Consider the following 21,657-nt stretch of genomic DNA (forward strand, 5'->3'; position numbering starts at 1 on the left):
AGTCAGTGCAGGAGTCCTTGCTGTCCATCCCTGGTTCCCTCTTGGTGCCCGGCACCAGGGAGTGAGTGAAGGCCTCGGTGCAACCACGACCACCCAGGGGCCTTGGGGGACTGTGGGGACAGCCAGGGACCCCCTCATTGCAGGGGTCTGGCCACCCAAGCAGCCTGCCTGTCTCCCCACCGCAGCTGCACCCTGCTAGCCTCCCATCAGTAATTCAAGCCGACGCGAGTCCTCCCAGTGCCCCCGGGGAGGCAGAGCCAGCCTGTAGGGGTGGGCAACAGCCCAGCGCTCGGTCTCCACAGGGAGCTGGTGGCTTCTGCCCCATGGCACCCACACACAGGGCAGGAGAGGAGCATACGGGGGACAGGGACAGAGGAGCCAGCCCAGAGCCGGGACAGGGCAGTGTGGCAGCCAGCAGCCTCCAGTGCCTGCAAATGCAGGCTGTCCGGAGCCGGAGGAAAGTTTGCTCTCGGCACCCACGCTGGCAGGCTGACGGCTGGTCCCCTACCTGTCCTGGGGCTGTGGCTGGCACCAGGGAGGGCAGGACCCCAGCTGAGCTCCTCTGTCCTGGCGTTGCTGCTGCTCGGCTCCCTGGGTGCCTGGCGTCCCTTCCCTGGCAGGACAGTGGCTCATGTAGCTCCGAGAGTCTCCAGTCACCCAGGAGATGACCCTGATTCAAAGGCTTTTCCCAGCCCAGCCGGGGCGGGCTCTGGCCTGGCTCCAAGCCAGGAGGTGACGGAGATGGTGCCTGGCCCGGCCCTTGCGCAGCCCTGGCAGCACGCAGCGCTCATCCAGGCTTGGGGATGGGCACTGGATCCCGGCAAGAGAAGACCGCAGCATCACTCCCTGCCTGACCCTGGGGGAAACCCAGGCTCCTGCTCGGACCCCGGGGCATGCCTGCACCCAGTGGGACCCCCTGCCCGGGGGAGGCAGCAGCACCTCTCTGCAAGTGTCACCCCGGGGATGGGAGACACCCTGAGCCTCCCTGCTGCAGCCACAGCATGTGTGCCCTGCATTTTCCATGACAGGCAGCCGAACCCGGAGTGGCGGAAGGAAGCCCTGCATCACGGGGAGGAGCCCCCTTGGCTCCACAGACCCTGGGGCTGGGGGTGAGGTGGCTGCAGTGTCAGGTCCCCCAGCTGCCCCTGTCCATCTAACCCTGGTGTGGAAATGCCCTGGGACTGCTTTTAGGAGGTGGTGGTGAGAAGCACCATCCAACCACCATGGCCTTCTGGCTGACAGCCTGGCTTTCTGGCCAGCCAGCTGCATCCTGGTTGCTGTTGCTACTGTCCAGAGAACAACCGTCCCACAGAGAGGAAACTGTTTACAAGCAAGAGCAAGGTGGAGTGCACAGACCTGTTTGGGAATGGAGGCTGAGGGGTGAATAATCTGCTCCCAGGCAAGGACTCCACAAAACACCCGGCTCTTCCCGGCCAGGCTGCGGCCACCCTCGCCAGCACTAGGAGGGCCCAGGAGTGCTTCTGCCAGCCAGGATTTGATATGCACAGTGGGGAATTTTGCTTGGAGGGACGTGGGACCCCAGCCAAGGGACTGGCACCCTCTGCGGGCGCCGGAGTGAGGGCGCCGGAGCCCCTTGGCTCCCAGGAAGCACACGCCTGGCTGCCTGCCTTGATGGGACATGGAGCAGCATGGCACAGGGACCCTCTCTGGGCTGCCCCTGCTCCCCACCCCCCTAGCCAGCAGAGATGATCTGGGCTCGGGACAGGCGCCTCAGTGCCGGGACAGCCCCATGCCGTCACCCACTGCCAGCAGTGCCTGTGCTCTCCGATGGCACCCCGTGCCATTGCCCACTGCCAGCAGTGCCCGTGCCCTCCCACTGTGCTGTACCACCGCTGGCACCAGCAGCAGCTCCCCGTGGGTGTATGCAGGACGCCCCTGCCCCCGGGAGGGGGGGGCTGGCTCAGGAGCCAGCTGGCTCAGGAGTGGGAGGGCAGCAGGTGCTTTCTGGCAGCAGGACAGGTCTCCACAGGGCAGCACATGCCCTGGGGATGCGGGGGAGCCGATGGAGGAATGTGGGGCCCGGGACAGAGAACCTGCCTCAGACACAGCAGCTAACCCATTGGTGTTGCGGGAAGAGAGGTCTTACCACAGAGGACTGCCGCATCTGCTAGGACCGCCTGCGCTGTGGAGTCCCCGTGTCACATCAGACCGGACCCCAGGGCTGCGGGAGAGCAGAGTGTGCCAGGAGCTAGAGGAGCTGAGGGGGTGTGAGAAAACCCCGGTTCCTCCCATCGCTTCCTGGCCTGCCTGGCCCCTCCCTGCCCGTAATAGCGCTGAGCTTTCCTGCTGCCTGGCAAAGCCCTGGGGCTGGCATGGCTGAGTCAGGCCTCCTGCACCCTCATCATCCTCCCGGGGTGTCAGGAGAAGCTGAGGCACAGGCATGTCCGGTCTGCCATCACATGGCCAGGCAGCAGCCAGTGCCAGCGACCTGGGAGCCGGGCACCGTGGGGCTGCTCTGGCTGCTGGGGAGTCCTGCCCTGGCCCCCAGCTCCGGCAACCTTCCTGATGGGAAGCTCAGCCCAAAGCTGGGAGGCAAACCTTTCACCGTGGAGGCAGAAGGTGCTCCTTCTCCAGCCGCTGTCTTCTGCCGGAGCCCTCCTGCCCGTGGCCTGGTGGCAGCTGTCCCCCTCAGCGACCATGGAGCCCCAGAGCGGGCTCAGCTTACACAGCACTGGCTCCATCCAAGGTGTTATGGCACAGCTGCTTCTCGCTTACGCAGGCTTGGAGCTGTGTCCCCTGTCCCCTGAGACACAATGTCCCAGCCTGGAGGTGACGTGGGAGCTCCCAGCCCTCCGCAACGGCTTAGGCAGAGTGGGGACCCTGCGTGAAGCACCTTGCCTGCTCCAGCCTGCAAGAGGTTTGGGGCGGAGGGGCTCCGTGTCCACCTGAGAGTGCCGGAGGGGTGGGACAGCCTCCTGCCCATCCCCCAAGGGGGACAAGGCAAGGGATCCCTCTGGGTATCTGCATTTCCCTTTAGGAAGCGTGGCCCCGAGCAGCCCTGGGGGAATGTGCTGCAGTGTTTGCTTCCTGCAAGGGGCCGGAGTCACCAAGGGGTGTCCTCAGTCAGCAGGTAGAGACCTCAGTGCCTGGGGTGCTGCTGGTAGCCCTTCTTGCAGCCCTTCTCCAGCACACAAGGAGAAGCTGCCCTGGCTCCAGCACTGCCCCCCACCACTCGCACACCCCAGAGCGACGGGACCTGCCCAAGGTCACACGTGCAGCTATGGCCAGTCTGGCCAGGGCCCTTCCCCTACCAGCCACTGGACCTGAGAATCCTCCAAACTCACACCACATGTGCTGGCCAGGAGTCATTGTCCTGGACTCACTCTGTGCTGCTGACACATACCCACCCGGCTACAGAACCTGCTACTTGCTGCTCCCAGGCCACCCCCCAGGCAGTAAAACCCCAAACCCACGGGGAGCCGTGACGTAAGACCCAGGGCATGTTACTGCTTTGAGGTCTGTGGGTGATAAAAAACAAGGGACTGCAGGGAAGCGCCTGGGCAAGCGGCTCTGCCCACACTGGGGGACCAGGAGGGTGCTGGGGAGTGTGGCTTGCTGGCGCAGAGCTGCCAAATTTTCATGCGTGAACTCTGAACCTGCTCTCTGGAGATGCAGAGACTGCAGATCTCTTCCCCGTAGTTTTACACAGTCAAAGGAAGAGGGGGGCAGTTTTGCCGGCGCCTCTGAGTCTCTGACGCCGCAGCCCCCTCCCCCAGGCCTGCGTCCCCATGGCACCCCTTCCACTCACCTGTGTGCGGGTCGGCGGGGCAGGCAGCCAGCGGCTGGTCAGGGGCACGAGGCCGGCATGGTGAGGGACCAGTGGCTGGTCATGGGGTGATGCCCGCAGGGCTGAGCGCAGGGAGCCGATCCTACCTCCTCGGGGCGCTTCCCCTGGGGCCAGACAAGAGTGAGCGATGCAGAGGGGCTGGCAGCACCTGAACCCTTTGTAGGGGACAGGCCACCCCACGGCTCAGCTCCTCCACCCTGCAGGGAGCAGTCGCAATGGCCAGAGGGGGCTGAGCCAGAGAGCTGTGGGGCCACGTAAAAACGCCACCACAGAAATTCACGGCTCAGGTTACTGGCTAGATAAATATAGTGTCTTTATCTGACCTCACAGGGCACTGAAATGCTCCTCTCGCATTCCAGCTTTGGGGAGGCTTAAAGGGGACGTGAACCCGAGAGGGCTGGTGGCCCACGGCAAGGAAGTCTGGGAGGGGAGGCTGCGGAGGCAGCGGGGGCTGTGGGAATGAAGAAGGATGACTGAGGGTAAGTGTGGGGAGGGGAGAGATTTGGGGAGGGAAATGGAGGTCCCGGGGGGAAGGATGGACAGAGGGTTAAGAGAAGGAGCAGGGTGGGACATGACTTGGTGTGGGAGTCAGGGAGGCAGAAAGACAGTAAGGTCTGGAGCAGAGCATCAAGGTGAGGGGAGGAGGTGGTCTGGGTTTTGCCCCCCTTGGGGCAAGCCATAGGGAGAGGAGCCCCCTAAGCCTGCAGCAAAGGTGGGAACCGGGCAGCTGGCGTGGTGGTGCGGGCACAGGAGCAGCCACCCCTCGTGGCTCCACGAGGACACCCACCCGGCACCGCACCCCAACGCCTGACCCGCCCAGGGTGGCGCAGCCTCGCAGTATGCCGGCACATGGGCGGCCGTGACTCAGCGAGCACCTGCCGAGGATAATTAGGAGGGATGCAATTACGGTGGCATTTTCCTCCCTCCTGCCTGGCTCCAGCGCTTAAACAAGGAGGGCTGTGCGAGGGACGCGTCTGGGCGTCACTCTGGGAGGCTGCTATGGCGTCACCAGCGGTGTTAGGGGGTGGTGGCAAAGCCCTGCTCCCAAACCTGAGGGTGAGCATGCCCCACGGTCCCCGCTCAGGGGGGGCATCTTGACCCCAGGCAGGGAGTAGTGCATGGCTGCTCTGGCTGCTCTAGAGGATGTGGGGGCCCTTGGCAGCCCCACAGGCAGTGTGCAGGCCTGGGCATGCACGAAGGACCCTGGCATGACAGGCACACCGCTCCGGGGCCAGGAGCTTCGAGATGCACGTGCACACCCAGCCCAGCTCTCACATGCTCTCCCAGTCCTGGCAATTCCCTCCCCGGAGCATGGCTGGGCCAGGACCGGCGCCGGGGTGCCTGCTCGTACCTACCCCGCTTTGCCTCCCAGGTGGCATGGAGGGCAACCCTGGCCCTGACCTCACAATGGGGCGAGGGGGGGCCTCCAGGACGGAGTGGGGGGTATAGGGACAGGGATGGGATGGGATGGGGATGGGGGCAAAGGGCCTGGGTGCAGGGGTCCGTGCTCCAGGTGGGCAGGAGGGGGTCGCCCTCCCCGGGGAAGGCAAGTCTTGCCCCTGCCTGCTTCTCTCTGCAGGGCTCGGGCTGCTGGAGGCCTGGGGGGAGGCACGGTAGGGGCTGCCCGGGAAGGGTGTCCCCCCCAGCCGGAAGGCTGAGGGCACAGGCTGCCCCTGCCCTCACTGCAGGCTGGAGTCCAGCCCTGCCACGGCCCCTTGCCCCGCCGCTGCACACACGGGTGGCCGTGGCTCCAACACACAACCTAGGGTTTTATTGTGCAGACAGAGGAACACTCCTGGAGGATAGGGTTTTTTGTTGTTGCTTTTTGTAGCGTTCTTTTTTTTCCCCCTTAACAGAATTTCTTTTACGACAAGCTGTGGAAACAACTACAAATGCTCACAAAAAAATGAGACTCAAGACGCATCCGCGCTCTGCCGGCTGGGCTCTGCACCTGCTCCAGCGCTCACCAGCAAGCCCCGGGAGCTGGGCGCAGCCAGACCTCAGCTACACATGGCCTCAGCAGCACTAGACAGCAAGCAAGCAGGCAGGGATGGGCATGGAGGTAGGAGGCAGCTCATGGCGTCTGGAGAAGAACAAGGAGTGGGGAGCAGCTGCTGTGAATTGCTCTCAGCTGTGGTGGCGCAGCCCAGGCTGCACGGGTAGCTCGGCGGGGCTGGGCTTCACCCCATGGACCCAGATGCTCCTGCCTGCATCTTCCCCTGCCCCTGTGCCCTTCCCTGGAGGAGGGTGCAGCAGGGCCGGCCCTCGGGTCTCTCTCCCCAAGGCCAGCTGGGCTGCTCCTTACCCAGGAGCCACCAGGTTTCAGGGAGGCCGGGACAGCAGCCCACCAGCTCCTCGGGGTCCCGTGGGGCATCGGGGCAGGCCTGGGCTGCCGGATGTGGGCTGTGCTCGGCATCCCTCTCCCTGCTCTCACCGACCCCTGGGAATGTCCTGGGTGGCCAAGAGCTGGGCTGCCCTTAGACCCTTTTCTGCTCTTAAATGGAGACAGGGAAATGCTGAAAGGGAGGTGGGAGAAGGGTGGCACACGGGTTCCTCCCTGCGGCATAGTGGGACTGGAGGACGACTGCACTGGAGGAAGGCTGCTGAGCCTACCCAGGGCCAGGCACCGGGATGTGTGCCATGAGAAAGAATTGGGGCCCCCAGGTGTTCCCTCCGGGAAGACAGGGTGATGGTGCAGAGGAGTCCCTGCGGAGACTTTGGGGTCACGCTCCCGTAGGGGAGCCCCCTCCCCACCAGCCTGCCTGTATCCAGCTCCAGGGACTTGGGGAGGGGAGCAGGGGTGAAGGCAGGGCTGTGGCTAGCTCAGAGAGGCTCTGCTTGCCTCCGTGCAAGCAGGTGCTGGCAGCAATTCTCTCATCACAGCTAAGGGCTGGTCCCCAGGGAGAGCAAGTGGTGCCTCGGGCTCAGGCAGCCCAAAGGTACCAGACGATGTCTGGAGAAGGCCTCACTTCCAGCTCAGCTGTAAAAAACAGATTAGGAAAAACTTGTTGCTGAAGCGCGTTTACAGTGAGCCCCCTCCCAGGGCCCCAAAAGAGCCCTAAGGAGGCAGGGGCATTTGACAGGTGTCTCCCAGACCTGCTCCCCTCTCTCCTCCCAGCCTGGCCAGGCCCAGCATCATCCTGTGCCTCCCCTGCTCCCTCTGTCTCTTCCCTGCTTGCTCTGAGACAGGACTCACCTCGTGCCCCCTCCCAATCATGGCAGCTCGGGGTGACACAGGGCGAGAGGAGCAGGCTGAGAAATCAGTATGTCACCTGGCTAGCAGGCAGGGCGGGTCAGGGACGCTGACAGCCTCATCTCCTCTGGGAGCTGTGGGCACAGCACCCAGCACAGAGACCCCTCCACCTGCTCTTGCATCACCTCTCTCTCTTACCTGCCAGTCCAGCTGTCTTTCCCCAGTTGAGAACAGGCAAACCCCAAAAGTTAAAGGGACAGGAGAAGCGGGCTGTGCGGGGCTGAGGCTCCAGTGCTCCCAGCGTGAGCAAACCAGCCAGCCTACTGAGCGGGGAGGTGTGATGGGAGAAGCAACGCTGCCTAGCGGAGCCACCATGCTTCGGAGCAGGGCATGTGCGCGTGTGATGGCGGGTCTCAGCACAGGACAGTGGTTAGAGTTAGATACACAGCTATATAGAGATAACACAGAGAGAGGTTTCACTTGTTCCAAATGGTTCAGCTTCTCTTTCCAAGGGCTGCGTTCTGGCGGAGGAGGTGGGTTTGCTGGGGTACTCGGTGTGTGCGTGCGTGCATGTGTGCGTGCGTATTCTTTTCCTTTTACAGGGACACGAAGTCCACGGCTTGCAGGAGAGGCAGGGAAAGGAGAAGCAGCAGGAGCCACGAAGTGTTCTGGATCAAGAGGCTGAAGCCGGCACATTTCTCCAGTTTGTCTGTGAGGACAGGGAAAGGGGAGGGAGAGAAGAGCCACAATGAAATCTCCCAGGAACAGGGATCAGGCTGAGTGTTATAAGGGGTACTAGGACTCAGCTTCTTGCCGTTTCTCTGCCACAGAAATGCAGCAAGTCCCATTTTGGCCCCTTTCCTGTTTGCCCTCCCACCTTCTGCCCATGTGCCAGCAAAGCTTTTGGGGGCACAGAGACCCTGGGAAGCATAACCCTGCCTGTGCCTGACTGAGCTGACAAGGGGATAGGCACCAAGTAAGATGAAGGGCTCTGCAACTGGAGGACTGCTCCTGTGGGACGTAAGTGTGGAAAATCCCCACTGTGCTCCTGCTCCAGACCACATACCTCTTCAGTCTTTCATCAGCAGACTTGTCCCATCTGCTGGGACTGACAACGACGCATCACCTATGGGAGGACACCTGGGCAATGCGCCTGAGGCGAGGCCCAAGAGAGGCAGGGGTAGGCAGTCTGCGATGGCGCAGAGTGAGGCCATCTGTGGGGCTGACTGCTCTACTTGCAGTAGGAAGGGCATGTTAGAGTTGGGAAACATTTGTGGGGCTCAGGGAGGGTTTGGGGACGTGATAGGGGGGTGTGGTTTTCTCTGCTGGCCCTGCCAAGCCAAGGAGCAGGTGGGAAGGAGGGGCTGAGGCCAGGCACCACTGCCCGTCTCACCTTTGATGACAGTGATGTTCTTTATCTGGTTGCCAGTGTAGTCATTGGTGGCCTTCAACTCGCACATGTAGACACCCTCATCACTGGTGGTGAAGCTCTGCAGGTAGAGGCACACCAGGTTCTTGTGCAGGGTGACGTTGGCTCGGCTCCGGTAGACATTCTCGGAGACGCTGATGGTGCTGTGGATGACATGCTTCCTGTTGTCCTTGGTGATGCTGAACTCGTAGGTCAGGGGGTTGCTGGTTTTGTTCTCATAATGGCAGTCCACCCGGAGGCTCTGGCCCAGCAGGCAGGCACTCAGGTCCTTGATCATCTGGCAGTGGGCAGCCTGGAGGACTGGGAGAGGCAAGCAGGGGTTGGACAGGGAGCAGTGAGCACTGGGGATGCCCATGCCGCCTCCCGGCCCTTGCCTGGCTGCCCTGGGCCAGGCCCGCTGGAGAGCAGGGAGGGGATGCGCGTCTGTCAGCTGTACCTGTCAGGACGACAGCAATGCCGACGGTGGGGTTCATCTCTCTGCTGAGGTGCCCAGCGGTGGCTGTCACTGAGAGGGGAGCCTGGGCAGGGAGAGAGAGAGGTGGTTAGCCAGGTCATTGCCCCGGCACACAGATGTGGGCACTCGGCGGTGCAGACATGGGCACACATGGCACAGGTGGGCAGGCTGCCTCTTTTCACAGAAATGATGCTCTATAGCCTGCTCCTCATCATGATGTCTGATCCACTGCACAGGGACCGGCTGGCCCTGCAATGAACTAGGGAATCGGGCACTATGTGTTTGGCCAGCGTCACCTTTCCATATCCCTAGGCAATGCCAGCCACACTCTCTTTTCCTTGTCTGGATCCTGCATGCCAGACATTCAATGAGCGTGGCACAGGCCTGCAGCTGCCTCCAGCGAGGCCTGCGTGTGCTGCCTTCCCCTCCTTCTGCCCCGCACCCAGGCTGGGTGCCCAGTCAAGGGGCGGACAGGAGAAATCAGGATGCGCCCCGGTGCCTGCACATCATGGCCAGAGGGCTGTGGCTCACGGTGAATGTGCTGTCAGGTGAGGGACCCTCCCTCGGCGCCGGCGGGCGCCAGGCCTGCCAGCCCCCCTGCGGCTCCAGCGGGTGAGCTCAGCAAAGATGACTCATTGCGATGCAGTGAGGGAAAGGGGCCAAGAGCATCAAGAAGGAGGGACACGGCAGCTGGACAGGGAGCCAAGACTGCTGAAGGATGGCACCAAGTCTCCAGGGGCTGAGCTGAGCCTGCCCGGCCACAGGGTGGAAGGATTTTGGGGTGGCAGAGTCCACCCTGTGGGTCCCTGGCCCGGTGCCCGTCTCTTTTCAGGCTGCCTCCTGGTCTATGTGGGTAAGGGGCCCGTGGATATGCTGTCAAAACCCCAGGGCTGCTGACAGTCCAGTCCAGCTGAGAGGAATCAATTAAAGGTTTGCAGCCTAGCCAAGCAGCCACATGGGGAATCCAGCCGCAGACATGCGGAATGGAGGGAGAGGGTGGGGGAGCAGCAAAACAGACACTGGGGCTGAAGGACACATCAAGTGCCCTGCAGTCGGTCCTCCAGGCTGGGGATGTGGGGCCAGGTCCAAGAGGGGGAAGTGAATTACCACCCCTTTGGGACTCCAAGCTGGCAGAGAGCACAGCAGACCCCCAGTTTGCTCCCTCTGAGCCTGGCTAAGCATCTAGGGAAGCGCTAGAAACTGCCTGCACCGCAGCCAGCTGGATTTTTCTTTTTAGCATTTTCTGGGTCTTTCATATAACGTTCTAGGAGGAAATACCAAAACCATTTGCTCACTCTGAAGCTGTGAAAGATCTCTATATCCGCAATCCCAAACCCTGGCCAGGAAGAAAAACTCCCTTCTGTTTGGTCTTGACAACCAAGTGGTTGCAAATGGGGGCAAAGGCATGATGAGGGAGACTGCCAGAGACTGCCTGAGTCTCCTCTGGGTTCCTAGAAACTGGCCCCTGTCCCTTGCTTTGTCATTTCTCAGCTCCGACCCACTCATCTTTGAATGTCCTGGAACACTATCTAGGTCACAGTCCAGAAAATCAGTGCAAATAAGCTCCCAGAGAGGGGGGCTTCCTCCCATCTATGTGCAAAAGCACTCAGATCTTCTAGGCTCTGGGTTCATGAGCCCTTGGATCCCTTGTACCCCTCCTCTCCTCCTGACAGTGGTGCTGGGAGCAGAGCTAGCCAGGTAACTCTTGCTCCTGCATGATCCCAGAGGCTTTGCGTAGGGACAAGACTCACGAGGATGGTAGCATTAGAGCGACTCCAGCCCTTGCAGAGCAAAGCTTTCTGGTGTGGTCTCTACCACCTGCCTGGGGCCACGCCACGGTGGTATCTCTGTGCCGACCTCGGTGTCAAGCTAAGGGTGACAAACGGGCTGTGGAGATGGGAGGGGGGGCGTCAGGGAAGAAGAGAGCCAGACTGATGGGCTGAGAGGAACCAAGAGCCCCAGGAACCTGGCTGTGCTCGAGGGTGGCTGTCAGCAAAAGGGGGGTGTGTGTGGGCATGCAAGGAAGAGCGAGGCAGGTGACACCTCTGCCCCAGCCCTGCGAGCTGCCCCCAGTGCAAGGAGTGGGCACGCATGTGGCAGCGCGTGGGAGCCGGAGGCGTGGGGTGAGGCTGGTGGGTGCGTGCGTGCGTGCGCACGGGCGTGCCCACGGAGGAATGCCGCAGTCCCGATCCTCGGGGGGGGGGTAAGGGTACCAATGCGAAAAAATGGAGAGCGTCTCCCTCGGAGACTGCCGCCCTCTAGAACCAGCCTCTCCCCGGGGGCTGGAGGCCGGGGGCCGGCGGCCGGCAGAGCATCCCGCCGCCGGGCGCCACCCGGGCCCGGGCAAGAGGCTCCCCCGGCCCCGCCGCCCCGCCCGGGGGCTGCGGACCCTCCCCGCGCCCTCCCGCCGGCAGACGCGCGGCGCGGCGCCGGCGACGTGCCCCCTCCCGGCGCCGACGCCCCACCGGCGGGGTCCTTCCCGCGGGGCGGGGGCCGCAGCCCGCAGGGTCGCGCCACCGCCCCCGGGGCCGCCCGCTCCGCGGCGCGGGGCAGCGCGGCGGCGGGGCTGCCCGGGGCGGGGGGTGCCGTGCCTACCTGCCCGGCGCTGTCCGGTGCTGGCCGCGCTGCCGCCCGCGGGGCTGCCGGCGCTGTCCGGTGCTGCCCGCGCTGCCGCCCGCTGCTGCCCGGCGCTGCTGCCCGGCGGGGCTGTGGGCGGCGCGGCGCTCCCGCAGTTTGGGAAGGGCCGGGCGGGCGGCCCCAGCAAATCAGTGCCGGGCGGCGTCACGCAGGCTCGGCCCCCGGCCCTGCGGCGCGGGGGGGCCCTGCCTCTGCGGGCCTGCCCCCGCCCCCGCCCCGGGCTGCGGCCGCCCCGGCCCCGGGGGGCTCGGCCCAAGCCCGGGGCGCCGAGCGGGGTGCGGGGGGCCGGGCGGAAGGAAGCCCCGTGGGCGGGGGGCACAGGGGATGCCACCGGGTCGGCCCCTGAGGCCGGCCCAGCTGGGGCACGCACCGGTGCGGGGAGTCCGCTTCGGCCCCCTTCCCTCTCCCGCCTCCCCCCCGCCGTTCCCTCTTTCTGCGGTCGGGAAGGGGCGACAGATCCCCATTGCCATGGGAACATCACATTTTGCAGAAGAGCTGCCAACCCTCATCCTCCCCGGCAACGTGGGAGTTGTTTCGCTGGGAAAGGAGAGTGCTTCGGAAGTGGAAAGAAGAGCTTGGCTTGGGCTTTGCTGAGGAGGGGGAGGTATTCCCCCTCCCTAAATGAGTAGAGCTCAGGTGCCCGATAACGCCAGCCTGCACCAAGTCACCAAAGACCCATATGACATAGGTCTCCTTCATGCATGAAATGGTGGCGGGAACGGTGGGGGACACAGCTGAAGCTCTGTCTGTGGTGCCACTGGCCACAAGCCTTATGTTTTATGCCCAGAACTGGTGGCAGTGAGAACACGAACAAGGGCTTGCTCCCCACAGGCTCCCATCACCGCATGGTTGGGAAGGGACTAAGCAGAGCTGCTTCTGCACAGGCAAAACGTCTTTGGACCCAGAGAACAGCCTGGCAAAAGATCTCTTCCCTGCTCTTGGGCAAGGTGGAGATGACAGGAGAGGAGGGCAGCATCAGGGAGCTGCTCTTCCTGGAGGCTTGTATCCCAAGGCACCCCAGGAAGGAGCAGAGGCATGCAGGATGGCCTGGCCTGTCCTCACCTCCTCCCACACTCCCTGGCTGGGCTCTGCAAAAAGGGCTGGCACTGTGAAAGTTGATATGAAAAGTCATATTCTGCTCCAGCAGAACCTGATCCCAGGTGACATTCGAGTGCTGAGGTTTTTGCAAGCCGGCTGTGCAGCAGGGTTTTGCTAATTCTACAAAATCTTGGCTCTGGCTGCTTGCTCACTATGTGGGCTGCAGGCGTGCTGCCCCAAATGGGGCCAGACACCCAGGCTGGCTGGGAGGCCCGTGGTGCCCAGGGAGTGTGCAGCAGCATTCCCAGTGTGCTGCCATGAGCAGGGCAAAGGCCTGACCCTATCTGTTGTGGCAGGCGGGTATAGAATGGACCCAGGCTTGGGGTCACACACAGTTGCATGTGCAGAGCAACATAACTACACTGGTGACCCAGGATGGTACAGACTGACAGTGCGGGCTAAGGACGAGATTAAAGGCGTGGCAGACTGATACAGAAAGCCATCACTAACACGACTGGAAGCAGATCGATGCAATGCAAACAGACAAACGCAAGAGGCGTGTTGCCATGTTGTCAGGGTGCAAAAAATGCAAGCACAAGGTCTGCATCCAAACACAGCTGTGATGTGGGGCAGCATACGTAACTATGCGAACACACGTGTGCACACACACAGAGATCCCTTTTACATCTAGCCCCACATCTCCACAAGCTGTGTCTCCTCCACATCCCCATCGTCACCCCCAGCTATGCGAGCATAGGCAACCAGGGAATTCAAGCTCAAAGGACTGGCTTTTGGAGGCATGCAGTTGCCCAAGTCCCACTGCAAGAGATTTCAGCTCCCTTCAAATCTCTGGCTGGTGGTGCTGTAGAGGCAGACATGATTGTGCAGTTTCTGCGCAGTGCTGGCAGCGAGCGTCCTGCCTAGGTATTTGCAGGAGGCTCCTTACAGAGGTTCTCCAGCTGCATAGTCCCTTCACTGCAGATTGCAGTCTGGCTGCCTTCCATAAACCAGAGAAAATGAGTCCCCAAGTCACATCTAATGCAGAGGCCTCCAGATAGTCGCCGAAGGAAGAGAAAAGGGTGGGGACGAGAAAATCTAATAACGATAGACAGACAGACAAATGGAGAGCAGGCAGTGTTTGCAGTGGCAGGTATCAGCCAGAGAGACAGACAACCAAGCATAAACAGGGGCAAGGAGGTAGCCAAACAGACACAGTGCAGCATAGCAGTGCAGATACCAGCAGGCATGGGTCGATGTGGCAGGACAGATAGACAAGCAGGCACAGGCAGGTCACAGACAGCCCTTCCAGGAGCTCAGATCAGCCAAACTGCCCCTAGCTCCTGTCTGTAGAGAAAGCCAGGGCATGTGGGGAGCCCTTCTGCTCCACTGGAGTGTGTTGGGGGCATCACTGCTCCCGGTAGCTCAAGGACTGATCTCAGTAGCTGCAGGAGGCAGGCTGGAAGCCAAGGCACTGAGAGGGAGCATGACTCGGGTGTCTGGTGCTGCTGCAGCAATTACAACCTGGCCTTGCCCCAGGGACATCCTGCTGCAGGGGACGCTCTTCTTCTAGGAGAAAGGTGGGTGCACATCCTTCCCAAGAGGAACATCTCTCCCCTGCCATCAGCCTACCCCCAAACACGGGAATAAAAGACAGTATCCCTCCCTCTCATGAATCACTGCACAGCAGTACACTCTGGGTCCTGCTCAAAACGTGACAGCAGGATGCCCTTGCAGCAGCTGGTCCCTACCAGCAACCATTTGCTCCCCCACTGCTAATTTCTGGGGAGGGGAGACATGAGGTCCCAGCACTCCTGGGGAGAGAGCCCTGACATCCTCTCCAAGGCCATTAGAGCTGGGGAGTTACAGGATGGAGGAACGAGGGAGGGCATCCGAGAATCAGTGCTATTGATCTGGCAGATCTGGCAGAGATCGCAGCTCTAGGCTTGACTGGTGGAAATGTTCACCTGCCTCATAGTGCAGTGCCTGCCCCTGCACATTGCTATTCTGCCTGGCAGGCTGGCCAGGCCTCAGAGCTCCAGCTAGCAGGAGGGTTCATGCTTCTCACTGCACTAAGCCAAATCTAGGCCCTTCCCAACCCATCTTTGAGGGACAAGAAAGAAAAACTGCAGAAGAGCTTTGCCCTTGATTGGAGAGACAGAATGGCCCCTGGGAGCCCAGCGAGGCTCCACGGCTACTATATGTAGCACGGCCCAGATATGAAGCTCCTGGGCTTTGTGGCACCGCTGCACAGAGCAGGGGTGGAGGAGACTCTGCTCCCCTCCTTCCTGCATGCAGCACACAGCCACGGAAAACAGGGGCAGGCACGGCTCCTGCTGCAGCAGTGGCCTGGAGTCTGCTGTGCTTCAAGCAGTCACGTTAACCTAGCAAAGGAGATGGCTGGCTGGCGCAAAGCTCCAGCTCTGCCAGGGTGGTTTGCCTGTGGTGTGCAGGGCTCCTCCTTGGTAGCCTCTACCTGTTTCAGGGCTGTGTCCTGGGTACAGAGAAGCCCCAAGGACTGAAGGCCTCAGTCTAACAGAGGGTGATCCAGGGCTAGGAAGTGCCTGTGATGAATCAGTTCCAGTCCCTGCACTGACACACCTGCCAGCAGGAACATCCCTCCCTTCCCTCCATTCCTCCCTGTTTGCCTGCACGTTCTGGCTAGCAGAAAGTCCTGGCTCTGTGCTCACGCCCAGCCATGCAAGAGTGCCCTAGAGTGGGGATGTTGTGCCCTCCTGCTTGTCATGGTGGCTTGCCTTGAAGGGAGGCTTCTCTGGGAGGCTGCCAGCAGTGAGCATTCATTACAATGATGTGCACCCCATAGTGAATCCCTGCCTCATCTAGCACTGTTGCCTTTCCACCCTACTGGGATCTGGGGGCCACCAGGCAAGATCCCAGCAACTTTCCTGCCCAACCAGAGCAGAGCAATTCACCTTGCAATCTGGTGTCCATCTGGAGGAGTGGGTGACCATCTCGATCTGCTTCTAGCTCTTCCTGCCCAGGGCCACTCAAATCTTCTTGCAAGAGACTTGGAAATCCTTGTGGGAGCCAGCCAGGACACTAGGAACCAACTTAGCCAGGAAGAGGGGGTTGACTGAGGTACAGAGCTCTCAGCTTGCTCCATCTGCTCCCCAGAGCGAGTAGGAGCACTGCTTGGCTGCCTGCTCCAGCCTCCTCCTCACTGCCTCCTCCCATCACAGCCAGTGATGCATCCTGCTAGAACTTGGCAGGGGCTAGTTTTTTTCCCACACAGCTGCTGGGATGGGAGAACTGCTTTCTGCACCATGCCCCGCAAACCTGAGCTTAGAGGGAGACTTGTCCCTGGGGGAAGGAGAAACACCTCTGCCAACTGAATCAGGCAGGTTTAGCAGATAAATCAGCTCAGAGTTTGCAGATCTATGTCTCTTACCTGCAGGATGAGTGGCCAGAGGACCTGTATTCAACCTCTCTACAAATGTACCACATCCCATAGGCTCTTCGTATGAAAGTTAACACGGACAGAGAGTTGGAACTGGGAAAAGATGCCACTTCAGATGGTGAAACTCCCCTCCTCCACATGCTGCTGAACACCTTACCCTGTGACACACCACCACCCCCCACCCCCCCGAAGATGGCAATCAAAGGGAGTACCTATGGGGGCTGATACCAGGTTGTGCAGCATTAAAAGCCCCAGATAGGCAGCTGATTCCCAGAACAACTTTAAATCCCTTTGTTTTGGGGAAATTTACCTGGGTGGGAAAAGAGAAGCTCCTAGGAAGACACTGGATAGAGAAAGGGGCACAGAGCACAGCACTGCTTCTGCTCCCCATCCCCAGCCTAGCTTTCTCCTCTCTGTCTCAGGAGAGATGAATAATGCAAGCTACACAAAATGGAAAAAGCTTCCCTGAATTTTCTCCTCCTACCTGCTGGGCCTTAAGGATTGGAAACTGTTTATTAGCATTCCTTATTTATGAAAAAACCATCAGACCAGCGTGGTTAACTCTCACCACAGAGGTTCCTGTGGATAGTTCCAAAGGAGAAGGGCCACTGGAAGCAGCTGCCTGCAGGGTCCCCCCTATGCTCCAAGCCAGTCAGGAAGCTCCTCACTCTGGAGAGAAGCAGGTTAAATACAGGCAGGCAGGTTTGCCCCTTTCAGGCACAGAACAGAGCTCAGTTCTACACTGAGGCTGGAGACTGTCAGGAGGCCTGGCTCTCACCCTGGCAGTGCTGGAAGGGCAGGGGCCACCGCTACAGCATAGACAGTGCTTCCCTTTAGCAGCCAGCCAGCTGCTCCCCGCACTTGGGTTTGTGTCATCAGCTCCAGCACTCGCTCATCTCCCCCATTGTTAGCGAGAACAATGGAAGTGTGTACCCAAGTTGAGTGAGGAAGGGCTTCCCCCTGCTCCCTGCCTTCTCTGCGGCTGCTACAAGCCAGCGTGCCTCCTTAGCCCTCCTGCCCCAAGGACACCCGAGCGCCTGGGCAGAGGGGGAGACAACACTGCCTGCCCAGAGCCTGTTGCAGGCTCTCCTCTGAGGCACTCAACAAGTCCTGCTCTCTGCATTACCCTTCTCACTGTCAAGCCACAAACACCAGCATCCCTCCAGCTACATCTGGCCATGCAACCAGATTTGTGTTGTACTTAGTCACTCAGCAATTCCTCCTAGTCCATAATGACAAATTGTTTGGAGCAGAGTGAAATTTTTAAGTGCTTCCCAGGCAGCTTTTTACCCATTGTTGTCTGCTTCTGTTTGTTTAGGAGGCTGGAGAGCTTTGTGTTTCTGGACTCTTGCAGCAGAGCTAGAAAGCCTGTCCCCCGTCCCCACCTCTTCTACAGTCTCCTTGAGGGACAGGAAGTGGGTCACTTCATATCTCTGTGCATCAGTTTTGCCACAGAAAAACATTTCCTGAAGAAATTCTTTCCTTTTTTTGTCCAGGCCAACCCTCCGATTTGAAATATTAGTCTCTAGGAGACGGATTGCGGATAAAGACAGCACAGCCAAAAAGAATCCCTGAGCTTTTGTAAAGAAAAACCCAAAGCTATGGGTAAAAGTTAGAAATGAAAAGGAAAGAAAAAAATCTTGATTGTAGCAGTGGAGGAGTTACCCAGGCACCCGCTGAAGAACTATGCTGGTGTAAGTGCACTTCAATATACTCACTGAGTTACTACAAGCACCAAGGCAACTGTCGGAAGCCTTCCAGCAAACTTTGTTTATGCTATAGTACAGAAGATTGTTTCCAGCAGTGGTACCACATCAAATGTCTGAAAATGCTGTTGTCACGGGCTTTTTCCATCACACAGTCACTCAAGGCAGGCAAGCGGGCCCAGCCTTAGCCTCTTGCCCTGTAATAAAACACTCTCATGGAGACCTCGCCAGGTTTTTCTGCACCTTTGGAGCACCAAAGACAGGCACTTCCAGAGAGCCAAAGTTTGCTCAAAAGTGGGGTGCTGCTAGGGAAAAGCAACACTCAGCCAGGGCTCTGGCCCTGCAGGCCAGGAGCAGCACAGCCTTCATAATTCAGCAGTTAACCAAAGAGCGAGAAGTAGAAGGAAGTGCAAGACACGATGGGACTTTGCCCAGCTACAGGCTTGCTTCACGTCTAAGGTGGTAAAGCAGAATAAATGAGGCTGTGACTAAAGGACCTACCTTTTACCAGAGAGGTAACATTATGGAAAGGGCTGGAACTTCCATGTTGTGATGAAGTGTTAAATGGGCCTCAGTCATCCTCAAGAAGTATCCTTTTGAGAACATCTTCTGTACTGAAAAAACTCAAGCCTCTAGAACTGAATTATCAATAGCAAGCAGTTTTTAGGAAAGTTTAGTTGGAGACTTAGCATAAGCCTAATTCATACAATGCTGTTAGTAACCTTAAACTTAGGAAACTAATTCCAAGGTGAACTTTGAAATCTTCCGAAAAAAGTCAATAAAACACATTTCCTCCATAGTCAAATCTGAGGCCTGCCTTTTGTACTGAGTGCACTTTGTCATTTGCAAGCATAAATTGACAGCATAAACTTTCTTAACTCCAAGTTTCACCCTATCACTACCATTTCCCTAGAAAATAAACCTTAAACACAGTTTTGGTTTGTGCGTGCATTGGAAACATTAGCTCCCCGTCATTTTCTTGCCATCTTTCTGAGCTATTACTGCTTTACCTAAAACACTGGTAACTGGACAAGCTGAGACCCTTCCATTTCTAGCACGTTTTAACTTTGGCACAACATACACAACAAGAATCGGAACAGCACCCTTCTTGCTTTAAGGACTTCATCAAGGGACTACAGCATAGCTAGTAATTACTGTCTACTCTGTAACCACAAAAATCAAAACAAAACAGCTTGAAAGGAGGATGTCACTGGCGAGACCCCCACAGAGAAAAGTATGACAGGTACCACAGCCATGGTAGGCAGTGCTGTCCATTCCGTACTAACTACTCTTTGCAAGATCCCACTTCAGTATTGCAACAACTGCCAATTTACTCCTTTAAGTGACACCAGAAACTCTCCCCAGTTTTACATCAAAGCTGTCACGCTCACAAAACAGTGGGTTTATTCCAAACTCTTCATATTTTCCAGGGCAAGGCAGGGACACCAGATGCTGGGAAAAGCTTAGCTGCTCTGGTCAGAGGCCCTTTTCTCTAATACTGACATGTGAAAAACTGTATAGCCACATACCATTACTAGAAATAAACAAGTAAAGGCAATGTATAAAACATAAACCTCTGCAACTTTTAATAAGTGTTTATTGCAAAAAGTAAACACCCCCTGCCTATATTTATTGGAAAAAATCTCTCCATGTGTCTTCAGATAGCTTGAGCACGTTCAGAATCAGAAACTATATACCACTCGGCTAAACATTTATTCCTGATGGAGTTTGGAATCCTGTCAGCCAGCACTTGATTACAACTAACTTATTCTCCTATTCTTTTAAGATAATTTACATGGTTTATTAATCTGTATTGCTTTTAACAACTGAACAATCTCCTGTACATTAAATGCACAGCTTTAGATTTTTCTGTAAACAAACCACCTGGAAATGGGCTGTGACACTGTCAAAGCTGCAGAACCTCACCTGCCTCCGAGGGTGTTCAGCCAAGCTCTTGCAAGTGGCCACCCCAGACCCCTGAAATACTGCAGTACCACTATGCAGTGCCACAAACTCACCATCATTTCACTCTAGTATTACAGATTTTGAGAGCGACTTATAAGCAAGTACAGAATAAAACACATACATAAATAACCCCAAGTGCAGCAGCAGAGCCATGCTCCCTTTTTTTATTTTGAAAAGAATTCAGGCATCCTCTTGTTTGAGCAAATTCTCTGCTACACTGGGTACACGAAATCCCACCCAGGGAGTCCCAAGCTTCCAGGCCAGACAGGGTGCCCCATAGCTGAGCCAGTGGAGCCAGGTTCTGCACACCAGTTGGGCAGGGACTGGAGTGCCTCCAGACACCCGCCAGCGGTTCCTAAACTCTGCCCCATAAATAGTCCACTGTAGTATGGCAATGTCACCTACATGGACACCACCGTATGACATTGGACATCCCATGTGAGGGGGAGACACATACGCAACACAAATACGCAACAGCTTCAAGACAGCAACAACTCCAACTTCTGTTGCAAAGATAAAAAAATGTGTAATAGAATCTCATGAACACGAGTAAAAGACAAACTGGGTATGAAAACTGCTGAGTATAACACAGAGTTGAAAAAGCATTTTATTGAGCATGCAGAACATTGAGTAATGGAAAAAAAGGGAGGTCAGAGATGCTGTTCCTGGACAGAAAGAACAATATTTTTCCAGATGCTAGGTCCAGCTTATTTCTCCGCTGTAGAGATGCTGCAATAAAAACAAACATATAAGAGAGGAAACCACCACAAAAACTCTAATCTAGAGCATGACACAGCCTAAAAAAACAGTTCTACCAGAGAAAAAACCCTCTGTCATACCAGGATACCCCATTCCCCACAGCTGCATAACTGGTGCAGAAACAAGCTGTAAAGGAAGGTCTCAACAAGAACTCCCTGCCTTGGAGTATCTGAAAACAATCCCCACCACACCAGAAAAACCCTCCTCCTTCAGCTTGCCTCACCAAAGCGACGCCCAGCGGGGTTCCAGCCGGTGCTGGAGCTGGGCTCAGAGGCGGGCACCCTGGGCAAATGAAGCTGGGCATGCAAAGCAGCGGCCAAAGAGGCTGCACCCCTGCTTACAGGGGGCTCGAGCCCGCTGCCTGGACCGCAAAGCGCCCGGGACTCCAGGGCACTGGCCGGCCCCTGACTTACAGGGCAGCCCTGGTCCCAAAGGCCCACGGAGGCTCCTTCTCTCCGATTCCGGGGCACCCTGACCCGCACCCCGCTAACGGGGCGGTCACCCCACACAGGCTGCCAGCTGAGCACAAAGGCTCCCAGACCCGGACCCTGATTACAGGCAGGTCGACACCCAGGGAGCCAGGGAGCTCGGCCTTCCCCCGCAGCCACAGGAACGAGACTCAACAGCCAGGCAGTGGAGCTTCACGGCCAAAGGCCGGGGGGCCGGGGCCCCGGCCCCGAGGACAGGGAGGGCACGCGCCCGGCCCCACACATCCTGGCCCCACGCCTCTGAAAGGCCGGGGCCAGAGACACCCGCCTGATTACAGGGGGTCCCCTCCAAGCACCTCCCGCCGAGCACAGGGGACACGTACGGCCCTACTTACAGGGCGGTCCCCCTCGGCTCGGCACTCCCAACAAGCCCCACGGAGCCCGAGGCTCCGACCTGCGCCCGAGCTACGGGCTGGCCGTCCTGGCTGCAGCACAACACCACATCTTCGGGAGCCCAGGGAGCGACCTCGACCCCAACCGCGGGGAGGTCGCCCCAGCCAAAAGCAGCGCCAAAGGCGGGACTGTGCCCTCCGGGGACAGCACTTCCTCAACCTGCACCCTCTCAAGGGCGAGGGAGGGCTCGTTCCTGTTGGCCGGCTAAAGCAGCCGCCCCAGCCCCGCTTACAGGGAGGTCGGGCTGCTCCTGGGGACAGAGGGCTCCACGGCTCGTGACACACGCCCCGAGTACAGGGCTGTCACGCTGGCAGGTCGCCAGCAGGACAGGCAGCCACGCAGGCAGAGACCCAGGCCCCGACTACAGGCAGG

The 21,657-nt window shown here is 58.6% G+C and overlaps 1 protein-coding gene and 1 long non-coding RNA gene across 3 annotated transcripts; both read right to left on the bottom strand.

The window, feature by feature from the left end:
• Positions 1-5,557: 5,557 nt before the first annotated feature.
• THY1 (Thy-1 cell surface antigen) lies at positions 5,558-11,588 on the bottom strand. Of its 2 annotated transcripts, XR_012677114.1 has the most exons (5): positions 11,480-11,588; positions 8,867-8,948; positions 8,395-8,730; positions 7,200-7,710; positions 5,558-6,788 (listed from the first exon to the last, which is right to left on the bottom strand). XR_012677114.1 is itself a non-coding variant. In XM_075172696.1 (4 exons), exons 2-4 carry the CDS (start codon positions 8,901-8,903, stop codon positions 7,598-7,600), a joined length of 486 nt encoding a protein of 161 aa, XP_075028797.1. In that variant the 5' UTR covers positions 8,904-8,948; positions 11,480-11,588; the 3' UTR covers positions 5,558-7,597. The 2 variants fall into 2 exon arrangements, 1 of the variants encoding a protein (XP_075028797.1); XM_075172696.1 differs by having other exon boundaries at positions 5,558-7,710.
• An 8,635-nt stretch (positions 11,589-20,223) lies between these two features.
• Positions 20,224-21,294, bottom strand: LOC142092554 (uncharacterized). Its single transcript, XR_012677115.1, has 2 exons — positions 20,628-21,294; positions 20,224-20,374 (listed from the first exon to the last, which is right to left on the bottom strand). It is a non-coding gene; the product is annotated as an uncharacterized LOC142092554 (long non-coding RNA).
• Positions 21,295-21,657: the final 363 nt, after the last annotated feature.

This window comes from Calonectris borealis, chromosome 24 (genome assembly GCF_964195595.1).
Source record: "Calonectris borealis chromosome 24, bCalBor7.hap1.2, whole genome shotgun sequence".
NCBI lineage: Eukaryota > Metazoa > Chordata > Aves > Procellariiformes > Procellariidae > Calonectris > Calonectris borealis.